The sequence below is a fragment of the Notolabrus celidotus genome, chromosome 19 (assembly GCF_009762535.1).
Source record: "Notolabrus celidotus isolate fNotCel1 chromosome 19, fNotCel1.pri, whole genome shotgun sequence".
Classification (NCBI taxonomy): domain Eukaryota; kingdom Metazoa; phylum Chordata; class Actinopteri; order Labriformes; family Labridae; genus Notolabrus; species Notolabrus celidotus.
The window spans coordinates 10,049,004-10,062,282 of record NC_048290.1 but is presented as its reverse complement, the minus strand read 5'-3'; the positions used below and the strand labels follow the sequence as shown (position 1 = coordinate 10,062,282).

General features: G+C 41.0%; 1 protein-coding gene across 1 annotated transcript in view; it reads left to right on the top strand.

The window, feature by feature from the left end:
- brinp1 (bone morphogenetic protein/retinoic acid inducible neural-specific 1) overlaps positions 1–13,279 on the top strand; it is a 184,775-nt gene that overhangs the window by 153,938 nt on the left and 17,558 nt on the right. Inside the window, exon 7 of the mRNA XM_034709655.1 lies at positions 9,548–9,784. Coding sequence (XP_034565546.1) covers positions 9,548–9,784 — 237 coding nt within the window. The remainder of the gene's footprint in view (positions 1–9,547; positions 9,785–13,279) is intronic.

Below are 13,279 nucleotides of genomic sequence, written 5' to 3'. Positions count from 1 at the left end.
GTATGGACACAGACCCCAAGCAAGTAACATTATAGACATTGAATAGATTTATAAAACTGTACAATGTACTTTTATAGTTCTTGCCCTACAGTTAAAGAGACTGGTCTAATTTTTACTGTCCTGAAAGTCCTGGCGTAACTTGGACCATATGTCATGGATTGTCACAGCAGCCGTCTGAGGTATTGAACTTCCTCTCAGACAGGCCTCTGCATTGGACCCAGGCACAATTTCCTTTATGAAACATGCGTCATTTCGCCCAGAGAACTGATAACGCAGGATCATTTCCATCAAGATGGATGGCTGCACACATTTTTTCACTTTTCCCTAACATGCTGAACCTCCTGGTACCTGATGAAATCTTTCCGTGTTGACCTGAAGGTCAGCTTTCAATTGGAAGTGGTCAATCAAGAGTGAGTTTCCATTTGGGCCAGCATGACCATAAATCTCCCCTCCCCCAATCACCCTCACCAGCTGCAGGCTGCCATTTCAGCAAGGGCTGTAGTTTTCCATTCAGTCGTTTTTCTCTCTCTTAGAATGTGGTTTATCAGTTTATAGGGGGTTTCTTTACTTTGTTCTTTCTTCAAAATTTAAAGCACCCCTCCAGTATTTAATGATTGCTACAAACACTTTAATAATTTTGTTTACTTTAAGGGCATTGTATTACAGTGAGAAAAGAACTCTCTGCCTTGCATTTGGCTTCTTGCATTAACTTTAACTCACTACAACTCACTTACTGTATGTGATTTACCTTATTACATAGCTTGCTGTAAAATCTAATGTAGGGGATTAATAGTTGGCTGCTAAAGAACCTCATTTTGACTGTCTCTGCTGGGATGTTTTCCAGAACACTCATCAGGAATGAGTTGTAGTTGTTTATTGCCGGACCTCAAAGTTTACAGGATGGAGAGGGCATCATTTTGGTGTGGTTTAATCCTCAAAGACACTCATCAAAAACACAAAATGATGCATATTATTTCACTCTTTCAAAGTATACGGCTGAAGAAAGTCCACAAACTTGATTTCTATCATTATAGTTAGTTCATATCATGCTGATTTATATCAAAGTGTTAGTTATTCAATTTAAAAAAGACAGGATATGGAGGCACCGTTGGCCTAGCGGTCTAAGAGCACGCCCCACATACAAAGGCTACAGCCCTGGATGCAAAAGTTGCAGGTTCTATTCCAACCTCAGTCATTTACTGCATGTCCTCCCCCCTCTCTCTACTCCCCACATTTCCTGTCTCTCAGCTTTCTACAGCTTTCTTATCCAATAAAGGCGAAAATGCCCCAAAATATAACTTAAAAAAACAAACAAACACAGTATATGATGTCATTATTATCACATTAGCATAGCAGAGGAGGCATGGCGAGAGAGAACGTTAGAAACACTAACAAGAGTCATTGAACTTTCCAAAGCCAAACATAGCTCCTTCAAATCACGCAGGAATCTGTTCTGCTGTAGACTGTACCAACCTAAAGGATAGTCAAAGTCATATCTCAAGTTAAATGGCTGTTTTAGTTAGCGGCAGGTGTGACTCCAGCCTTGCAACTATACCTGCCATGTAGCTTCTGTACATGCCCTGGCTACACTGGCACGATTTGTCAGCGCCTAGATAGGCAGTCTTTTGGCTTTACATCTCACAAAGGGTGGAAATTAAGGCATGTTGTCCATTCCATATACAATCAATGATCCATAACTGTTAAATTAAGAGGATGAGTTCCAGAAATACGGTGCAGAAACACAATTTTTTATAGGTTTCAATAACTGGAAACATGAAGAGATTTTAAAGATAATTTATTGATTTAAAGTGATCAATATAATGTTCCATTCAGGATGTAGTCCCTCAGGTTCTGCAGTTGGGAGTGCATTTGTAGCAACAATAGTAAAATAGATCCCATGCAGTGACTATCCAATAGTATTTGGCCTACTTTTAACCTCTATTGCTTTCACTGTGCTGACTTTTCCCCCCCACAGTAAAAGGGCTGGACTTCTTTAGGCAGATCCATTTGATTGAAATGTCATAATTGACCAATCAGAATCGAGTATTCAACAGAGCCACATAATAATAATTTAATATACTGTATATTTCCAACTAATTAAAATATGTGCATGAGACTAATATAAATGGTAAATCATATGAATTATATGCAAAATTTGGATTTATGTTGCAGATAAGCTGATTTGCTCTTTGTTAATCAAACCAAAATGGCAACTCTAAAAGCTTTCGTTTTTGTAGGTTCCCTCTCAAAATTTTGGTTTCTGTACAACAATCTGTTTTAGAACAAGAGTAGTTTGTTCTGAGCAGCATGTACAGAAAAACATGTGCCTCCCAATACAAACAGCTGAGCATTATTCAGTATTTATTGCTGTTTGATGTAATTTCAGAGATTAATCTGTGCTTTAGATCTGACGTGTGTACCCCTCATCCTGACACTTTGAGGGCAGTTGTGTCTTTTATAGCTGGAATAGAAATGTCAGAGCTTGTCATACGTCTCTCCTCCCCCTCTCCGGGGTTCTTGTAAAACATGTGATTTCTGCAAGAGCCTGCGAAGGGGTGTGTATGAGAGCCCGCACATGCTTCTTTTGTGTTTCCTGCGTGTGGCTGCGCGAGCACTTGAGTGCGCGAGAGTGGTACAATCTCTCACCAGCTGAAACCCTACTGCTACTGCTGTGCGGGGACACATGGCCGCACAAGACGGAGCAGCTTGAAGAGTGCAGCTGAAGTGCACAAGCCGCCAACAGCAGCTACATTTCATATTTTTTGAAACATAGCCATGATTAGAAGTATTTTGGAGCACTTTGCTAATTCATTACAAAATGACTGTATTGAAGCTGCAGAGACAGACACTTGGACAGCCTTTTTCTTGTAAAATAGATGAATCAAATTTCTGCTATTGGGTTCTTGCACAGAAGAAAGCACTCACAGACTCACTTTGACTCAACTTGTGTGTCTGTCCAGCACAACTGGCAGTCGTTCAGCACCACGGAGAGCTCATCTTCCTCTCCAGACTGGCTGCCCTCCTCAATCCTGCAATTGCTTCAACATGCAATTTCAGCATTCTGCTTTTTTTTCAGGAGGCAGGAAGGAAGCTCTGAATGCCAAGACCATTTTTATATATAATTTATGCTCTCACGGTGATTACTGCAGCCGTATCCTTTCTTGCTTTTTGGAGTTAACAATAAGAACGAGTAGGTCTCTTCAAAGCTAATGTTGTATGGGGATATTGTATGAAACGCATTGTGTTCTGCTAGCCTTTGTGTTTGGCAAAGATAGAGTGGTGTGTTGTTCACATGCATATGTGAGTACTTGTATGTCAATATGTTCCTGGAAATGAGATTTGCCTCTTTTTTGTTGTGTTTTTCTGTAAATAAAAGAGCCTGCCTAAATATCTTTGCACCATGAAGATTGGAAAAAACAAACGCACAGAGCATTACAGAGAGAAAAAAAACCAGAATATTTCTGCTGCATCTTGAACGTGAAAGCACAACTGAGATGGAAACATTGATTAAAATGTCCCAAACAATTATTCCCTGCACACAAATTGAGATTGCACAACACAATTTCAAGTCCTGTCTGATAGCACAGGCTGCTACCTTCGAGAGTGCCGAGAACACTTATGATAATCTGTGATAATCTACTCAGCGCAGACACAGCAACACATTATCCTTTTTGAATTCTAAGTACGCCTCATTGAGAACTTTAAAAAATGCTAACATATTCTGAGCGCTGAGAATAGCTGCAGTAGAACATGTTATCCTCCGCCAGGCCCAACACACACGCTGTCAGAGGCCTAAAGCTCTTTATGTAAAGGGATGAAAAGTGGATAAATAGCTGCTTTAGCTGCACCTTTACCTTTTTAGTCATGGCAGAGGAGCCCGTGTGTGAAATGGGCCAACGCAGCAAATCTTAAAACTGTATATTTGAAGTGTCTAGGGATCAGCAGGGTGCACTGGGCAGGCCTGGACTTGCAGAAAAACAGGCAATCTTCCAGTTCAGAGGTCTTTGGTTTTGTATCATGGCTGCAACGATCACCTCCAATGGTAATTTAATGCCCCCCATTGAAGTAACGCACTTTATTGCACCAGTGGATTAAGTAATGATTATTTTGCGAAATTGCAGCCACACAATGGTCAATTAATCTTTAATGAAACTGTAACCTATGAGGCGGAGCGTGGCATTGCAATAAGCAAGGCAACTGCTTGCCAAGGCAGTTACATGGCTCAGCTGCGGACTGCACTCCCCATCCATCTATCAGTGTGTAAAAATAGAGAATGCTGGGAAGAGATGTAATGAAAAGGCAAAGTCGCAGAGTCTCCGTTTTTTCTTGTTTTTAAGCATTCATTGAATGCTTGTGGACCCTACGTGATAGAAATATATCAGCCTTTGATGTATGCAATGAGATTAACTGCCATTTTGAGGTGCTATTTATTTAGAGAGAGCCAGGAATAAGGGTTGCGGGGAATTATGTGCACTGACAGAGCATGAAGTTGGAGGTTATCAAACGGCTGCACGGGAATTCCAATATGCACCTATTTATTTCATCGGCAGCTCTTTTAATGATTGTAAGTGCAACTCCTCATTCCAATACACCATGTTTCCCTCAACATATACCTGCCTCAAAGCCAAAGTAACTGCAGCTTTATGGCCAAATCACTCCACATGTTAGCCCGCTAACACAACAAAGCCACAAAGATAATTGTTTTCACTCTGATTTGTTTCGTTTCTGGCCTGAGGGGCTTCCAATTCTCTGACTCATTCCCTCCACCGCACCTAACAAATGTTGATGGATTCACTTTTTATGGCATGACATCATTCCTACACCGGGAGTGGGAGGACAAGACATGAAATCTCCAATATTTGGATGTGTGCGGGTGCAAGGAAAACGTAGAGGAGAGCAGGAGAGGTGAAGAAATGCCGGAATGAGGAGAGTGATTGATGGAGTGAACGAGAGCCAGAGGAAGACGGCGAGGACGAGTCAAGGGGCATGTGCGCGAGTGTTGCGGGGGTAGAAGCGAGAGTAATGAGGTAAGACAGAAGAGCTGTGTAGAGAAAGAGAAGAAAAGAGAAGAGCAGAAAACAAGAGATCGCAAGAGTGATAGTGCTGATCTGGATGTCAGCAGCATCCCGAACGATTTCTTCTGCAATCTCCCTGTAACCACACATTGATATCAGACAACCCAAATGTGTGTGCGTTGAAAAGAACTCGGGGGTATGATGTACTGAAGAAGAAGAAGTAAAAGAGGGAGGGAGGGCTGAGGCACTCGGCGTTATTGTGCACCCGGCCGCTGGCACCAGCACTGTCAGTGAGCAGCGTTGATCCGTGAACTTGCCATCTGGATTCTCCCACAAATCACATTAAAGTTTCAAGCCCAGGAATACATCAAGCTAAATGAATATTGGATCCAGGGGCCGCAGACAGGCCTGATGGAGAGAAAGCCCCCCGTGCAACCCAACTCTTTTGTGGTCAGGCATGATCCATCCATCCCCCTTTACACCCTCCATCCACTTCCTCCCTCCGTCTGTTCCCTTTATTACCGATGGGCTGCGGTTCTGACGAGGGAACCTTCTGATAGCCTGAAAGAAGAATGGGTGTTTGCCATCAAAGCAGTTTGATTTTTGCATGGTTAGATAGAAACATTATCACAAGACATTAATCCCTGCAGGATGTTGTATTGGCGTTTTTCGACAGGAGGAACTTTACCCAGGAACTAGGGACTCTACCCCTGAACTACGTGCGTTTCGACCGGTCTTTTTTGTATGTGTGTGTACTTTTTAAAAGAAGAAGCTGTGATTTAGCAGCTTGTAATAGTAGTCTTCTCTCAACCCACTGCGATGTGTCTCTCCCGGTGTTACGGTTTTAAAAGTGACCCTGTAAACTGGAGACCTTCAGCTGAATGTAACAGTGGTTGTGGAGTTTACACAGCTGTTGAAACACATAGGGAGTTTTAAGATTCAATATCCTCATCAGATAATTATTTAATGATCGTCTAAAGACGTTTATGAGGGATGCATCCGGCTGAAAGTCGGCAGTTAACAGGGGCGCTGTTTAAACCAAAACAGTGGTGAGCTCTGTCACAGCTTTTTGAGTTAAAAGGATTTTAAAGCCGTGTTGAAACTTCTTTGCTACTTGCGCTTATCTCCTCTCACGTGTTGATTCAGTGAATCCATCTGTGATGAAATAAAGCACCATCTAAAACAGCGCCAGCTGAGTCTATTCCATGCTAAGAGGCTAACTGATGTGATACCTACTGGTCCGTCTTCTTCTGTGGTGTCATCTGTGATGAATGGCATTCATCTTTGGCCTACTGCCCTCTACTGGTCTTATGGTGTAGTGCATTTACTTTTTATTTCGTCCATGCGTCACTGGCCTGATTTGCACAATCTGCGGTCGAATTGCAGATAACAATGGGGGGGACAGAACCTTTTACTTCAGGGTAAAGTGGTCGAAATGCACCTTATCTCTTTTGTATGCTTCCAAATCTACCCTGGAACTACTGTTTTGGGTTTTTTTCTAGGCTGTAGATCAACAACAATATATCTAGTATGCAAAGTCTTCAAGTGATCGATTTTCTGTGCCAGCAACGGTTGAAAATGTGAGGGACCCCACACTTGACGACACGTAATTTAGCTGTTTTGTTCTTGTGGTGTATGGAGGGTAATGAGATGACCAGCACAGCACACCACACGCAAACAGATTCCATTCATCAGCAACCACAGTCCTGGAAAATCTATCGCTGTCAAACATGACTTAAGAGTAAACAAACAAGGCGGACGCTTCTCTTCCACTCCCCTCCTTCACAGATCAATTGTAGTGTGTTCTTCAGGACTCGCTGTTATTGCCACAAATTAACAACTTGGTCCTCCAATTCCAAAGTCCATCTACCTTTCTGCTTTGCGTTAACTACCATCACCATGGCTTCAGTTGTCGTGCTTACTTTTTCAGTCAGATTGCTTCCTACTTGGCTATCATTCCACAGAGTGTTTGCTAGGCTGTCCTTTGGGTTCCCCCCACATAACAGGATATCTGCTAATAAATATTGAACCTGTTTAATATTTATGATTTCAAATGGGTGCAGCCCTGACTTCCGAAAACAGAGCAGGGAAAGTACTCTTAACATCCCTCACACCACAGATCAATCTGACAAGATGATCCTTGTAACCATCAATAATTTGGACCTTTGCTGACTTTGGTCAGAAGGGGTGTTTTGGGCCCAAAATGGACCCAAATTGTTCTGATTATCTCGTACTATTTTTAAGATAACAACCCATGGTCCCATGGGCTGAGTTGTTCGTGACTGGAGGCTGTGTTCCTAAAATTCCACCAAGCAGAGGCCTTGTTACTGATTTGATTATTGGAGTTGATACCAAAGAAATATTGTGGCAGTAATCCTCCTGTAGTTTTATCAGTAGTTTTGTTGTAGCATATCTGCTACAATAACAAGCAGATTAGTGTAAATGTAGCAAATAATGCATGTAATCTTCTTGGAATACCAAGTTAATCACTGTCAATGACATTTTTCAATCATTTCTACACTTTAAGTCTTAGAATTAAGCTTAAATGTAACATTTTGGAGCTCGTATTTTTGCTAAAAATATCAATCTGCTTTGAGAAATCCAGGGTCCACTTTTTTATCTACTAGTAAAGCATATTTTTTGATCCTGGATCATAATCCAGAGCTTTTTTTTTAACAAGGTTTCCCAGAACTAACCTTCCAAAAAAAAAATTGAGGCAGCTATGGCTCAGAGGTAGAGCGGGTTGCCCACCAATCAGGAGCTGGTTTGATCCTCAGATCCTGCTGTCAATATGTTGAAGTGTCCTTGGGCGAGAAAGTGAATCATTCAACAGAGGGTTATTGATTCGCTGATTCGTGGCCTTGTGTGGCACTATTAGTGTGAATGTGTGTGTGTGTGTGTGTGTGTGTGTGAGGCAGTGGAAAAACACCTCAAGTGTTTGTAAGAATAGAAGGCACTATATATGTGCACTTCGTTTAACATTTCACTTTATTGAACTTTTTTGCAATGCGTATGTGCTCCAGCAATAACATAAGAAATGACTCAAGCACACAACTTGCATTGCAACATAGTCAAAGCAAGTCTGTGAAATCCTGCCGTGGCTGATAGATGGCTGTAATTACTGATATATGGATCTGTATGTTGCTGCAAAGTCAAGCAAACACACTATATGCTCATTTTCTTCAAAGGCTTTCACCATGATGAAGTCATCCCATGTTTCAGAGCCAAATCTTGCCTCATATTAAGTCCTTAATTTGCTTCTCAATTACCCACAGTTTCTCAGTTAAGTGTATGCTGTGGGTGGAAAGAAGTAGCATTAATTACCCCATGCATAATGAGAGGGACCATTTGAGTCCATGACAACACCCTGAAAGTGATTCATGTATACAATACGGAATTATATGCTTACCTTCCCTTCCATTTCAGATACATTATGTTGATTTTGCATAAATGGATTCCTTTCTTCGCCCAAAAGGTGACAATAATACGTGAGCGGGGAAAAATAATGCAATCATTCATCATTCAATAACATGTTACGTTCTGGTTCCTGGTTGCATATTTTTCTGCTGAAGCTCTGTTTGTGCTCAAGTAAAACCTATTAAGAAAATATCGCCTCACCAAGATGCTGTTTCATATGAGGAGGAAAAATCTATTTAGTTTCTTTTTCCAATCCAGTGGCTTGCAGAGCGAGGGATTTATTTTCCCTCAGCCTAGAGTGAAGAGAAAGCCTTTACTGTTAGCTGTCCAGGCTTCAATTCGATGAGATCCCCAGGGTGAGATATGGATTGGCTCTGAGTCTAAAAATTATAAATACCTTGTCAGAGTGAGAGTGAAGTGGTACTTTAGCTTGAGCCCCAAATTGGCCTCTGGATTACAAATTCAGCCATTGCCATTAGTGTATAATTAGCCGAATGCTGCCAAGCCGGGTATGAAAACCACAGGCAAACACAAATGCTGATACTTACACACAATAAAGCGCATGCAACACACTATAAAATGCATTGAAAAGGGGAGCAAATTCTGTGCTAAATAAACCCAAACAACACAGGCACCAATCACTGTAGTTCACTGACACATCATGGTTGACCTGCAGCGGCCCCAGCTGAAGGCAGTGGAGCTTTGAAGCACATCCTTTATAAGATAAATGAATGTTTATAACACAGAGCAGTCTTTGAAGGGCAGTGAGCTGTTTCACCACCACTCTCCTCATCCTGCTCACTTCTTGTTTACATGATGAGATTCAATTCTTACCCCTTATATATTAATGAAAACACTACTCACCTCACTTTGTATGGTTTGGCTTCCTGAGGATCTTTCTGATTAATTTTCTGAGATTTGTTCTGAACTTCAGTTAAATCAGGTTCTTTGTTCTGTTAATTATGTCTGCACATTTCTGATCTCCTCCCGCGTTAATAGCTTCTCTTATTTACAACATGAAACAAAACTGAGCCATGATTGGAGTGTGTTTCCAACATCGTGTTCTTTAACCTATTAAGTGGGACTAAAAAAACTCCCATTTCTCTCTCTTTCAGGTCTCCAGGTCATTTTCCCAGAGTACCTGCAGGAGAAATTTGTCCAGTCAGCTCTGAGCTACATCATGTGCAACGGAGAGGGGGAGTATGTGTGCCATGACAACCAGTGCATCTGTCAGTGCGCGGACGAGTATCCCCAGTGCAACTGTCCCATCACCGACATCCAGATCATGGAGAACACGCTGCTGGGGATGTCTGAGTCCTGGGTCTCCTCTTACAAGGACTTTGAGAACTCTGGTGAGCTGGAAGTTTTACACCACTTCATTAACTGGAATTAGCCAAAATATCTGTACACATGCAGGCAGTTAAGATAACCTCATGGTTTCATTTCTGGATCTGTTTCTTTTTTTGCTTCAATCCACTTTTAAGCCAATTTTCATAATTTGGCAAAGGAGTCCTTTCTTCCTCGCCTGCGGATAAAAATAAATAATTGAGTATCCCTGCAGAAAAATCAGGTAAAACTATTGTTCTGAAAACAAATCTGTGTGTTTAGAGAAGGGTGGATAAATTGGTCTGGTTATCTCCTCTTAACCTTAAACAATGTTCTGCATCAGGGGTTCCCAAACTTTTCAGCCCACGACTCCCAAAATATAGATGCCAAAGACTCATGACCCCCACTGTCCCTCAAAGTGATTTAATGTGTCTTCATTTAGCTAGTCTGGAGAAAATTAGCCTACCTATATGAGCATGTGGCTGTGTTTACTGTGCCGTTATGAATTAACCTACTGCTACTCATGCTTTTGATAATTAACTGTTCACTGACCCTATACTTAGGAGTCATCTGGCAAAAAGAAAGGCAGAAAACTCATTACATTTTCTATTTTCAAGGTTTTATTTCAAGTTTAGCTGCTATTTTTGTTGATGTTTTTTACTGTAACCAGTAAAATTTACTAATTTTAGATAATTTAAAAAAATAAAAACATTCTGGAAGACAACTCACAACCCCCCCATTTTTGTCTTGCGCCCCCCCAGGGGGTCCTAACCATAGACTGTAAATAAAAATAGACAGCATTGCTCTGCCTCTTCCCGTTGTACAGTTCCAAAAAATCCCTCTCCTGGGCGCAGCCATTGTGCAACCAGAGCCTGTGAAGCCTTTGTAATAAGCTCCGCCCTACAGCGTAACGTCATAAGACGCTGTGTGTCCTTTGAAGTTTCGTTCTACGGCGGCTGTGAATCAAAGGAAACCCGGAAGTAAAACCCCGTTTTTTAAACTCTAATAACTAACGAAAAATAAACTTTTCAGAAAAAAGAGGCCTTGGACACAAAACAGTCAAATAATAACTACATATAACTACAGCATACGGATGTGAGAAACATTCGTACGACGTGTATTTATTTTTTAAAGTTTGACTGCTCCCCTATTCAAATGAATGGGGGAGTCAGATTTTTTTACCTATACTGCAGCCAGCCACCAGGGGGCAGTCACACTGCTGAAAGCCTCACCACCAGGGCCGTATCCGGCACGCTTGGTCCCGACCCACACTTTGGCAACCCCTGTTCTACATGAAGGCAAAAGATTAGACAACACTCACACCAAACTTTGAAAGGCATTGAAGATACCCGCATACAGTACATATAGTATAATACATGCTTTATCGTGTGATACAGCTAAGCTTACTGTTTAAAGCATAGTTTCTTATGTCAAATCCTTGAAGGTCACAACAACAAAATATTTCTCCCATACTAATTTTTCCGTTTTTATTGGATGCCCCAAAGGTTGCCTGTAAAATATTGAACCCAGTGCAGGAAAAATAGCACATCTACTGCCCAGTTGTTACATGGAGAGGCCCTGTGTTTATCTATTATTGATACGATATAAAAGTGTCCCAATAAAACCTGCCAGCAACAGATAAATATATTTATGTGCCATAGAAGAAAGCTTACGTGAGTCATGGAGGTCCCTGAGTGCAGTGCAGCTGTGAAGAGGTGCTTGAAAATAAAAGTACCAAATAAAGTGGAGAGGCCAAAAAAAATGCTGTTCTCACTCTGTGGACAAAAGAAGAAATAGAGGAATCAATAAAAGTTTCTCAGAGTCTGAGGAGGGTCTGTGTACAACAATTTTCCAAATGTATCATTTTGTCTTGTGTTTAGAAAAAACACACCACAGTAGTTCTTGAGTTATTCAGGCTAATGCAGAACTCTTAACATTAAATGTAACGCGAAATTATACAGACAGACTTAATTTATTAAAGCTCCAGTAAGGAACGTTCCTTTGTATTTATACTGGCGCCCCCTGAGGACAAAACAATACCTATCATCTTTTTGCTAATTGAAAAAAATAATTGAATCTCATCCTGCTTCATTTTCAAATGAATGAATTAAATTTAACTTAACAAAAATGATCAATCCTTGAACTGATGTTCTTATTTGCATACAGAGGCATTCATTTCAGTCTATTTCAGTAAATGAAAAAAAGAAGCTTTAAAGACATGTAACCCCCCCCCCCAAAAAAAAGTAACACAAATGTTGGATGATTAACTCGACATTCTTATACTTTTTGTTATATCATTTTGAGAGACTCGATAAGGCACCAGTCAAATGATAATGGAAGCTTTTTCAGATATTAATCATGATGATAACTTTATTTGCTAAGCCCTTTTTCAGTAAGGGGTACCAAGTGCATAGACAACAAGAGAAACCGCCCCAAAGACAGACATCCATCTCAAAATACATCCACATTTTAATTATGGATGTTAACAATTAATCAAGTATTGAATGATTGATTGTTAAAGGTGACATATCATGCAAAATCGACTTTTTAATGGTTCTCTACCTGAAATATGTTTCCCTGGCATGTCTACAGACCCCCCGAGAATGAAAAAAATCCATTCTGCCCCTGTTCTGATTTCTCCACCTTTCTGTAAATGTGTGCTGAAACCAGTCGTTTCAGACTTCCGTGTTTTTGTTACGTCACAACAATATCTGGTCTGTACGGAAGTCAGAGCTCGGAGCTTGTTCAGCCCATAGACTGTATAAAATAATACTCAACCCCTCCTCTGTTTTTCATTACCTGCACACACGTGTGTTAACAAGGAGCTTAGGAGGGAGGCATGCTAGTTGTAGGCTGTCTTAATAAACACAAAGGTCGGTTTTACTCCCCACGTCTGCAGATTTGAAGATCTAGTGGATGATTTTTATTTTTCATGGATAAGTGCTAGAGCTAGTTAGCATAGCCACATAGCTACATGTTCATAGCTGTGTACCACGACACACGTCGACATACTGACAAATAAAACAACAAGAAACACAAAATCTGTGACTAATCGTTAAGAAAGGTCCTGCTGTCTTTCTGGCAGAGGTCGGTTTTACTCCCCAAGTCTGCAGAATTGAAGATCTAGTGGATGATTTTTATTTATCATGGATAAATAGCGCTAGTTAGCAAAGCCACATAGCTACATGTCAGTGGCTGTGTACCAAGACACACGTCTACATACTGACAAATAAAACAACAAGAAATGGAAAATCTGTGACCAATTATTTTAGAAAGGTCCTGCTGCAAGCGCCTCTCCGTCAGGATCAGATTCTGGATCAAATTCAGAGGGTTGAAGTTGCGCGGTCTGTAAGCAGTGTGTCTATTCAGCCAACATGTAACCATTAGGTTAACGTGCTGGACAGCCGAGGGCACATCCACTTCCTTAGGGGGTGTGGTCAGAGGAAAAACAGACCGTTCTGAACAGGGCTGAAGAAGAGGGTTTTTCAGGCATGCCAAAATCTGATTTCAAAGTGTTTTTT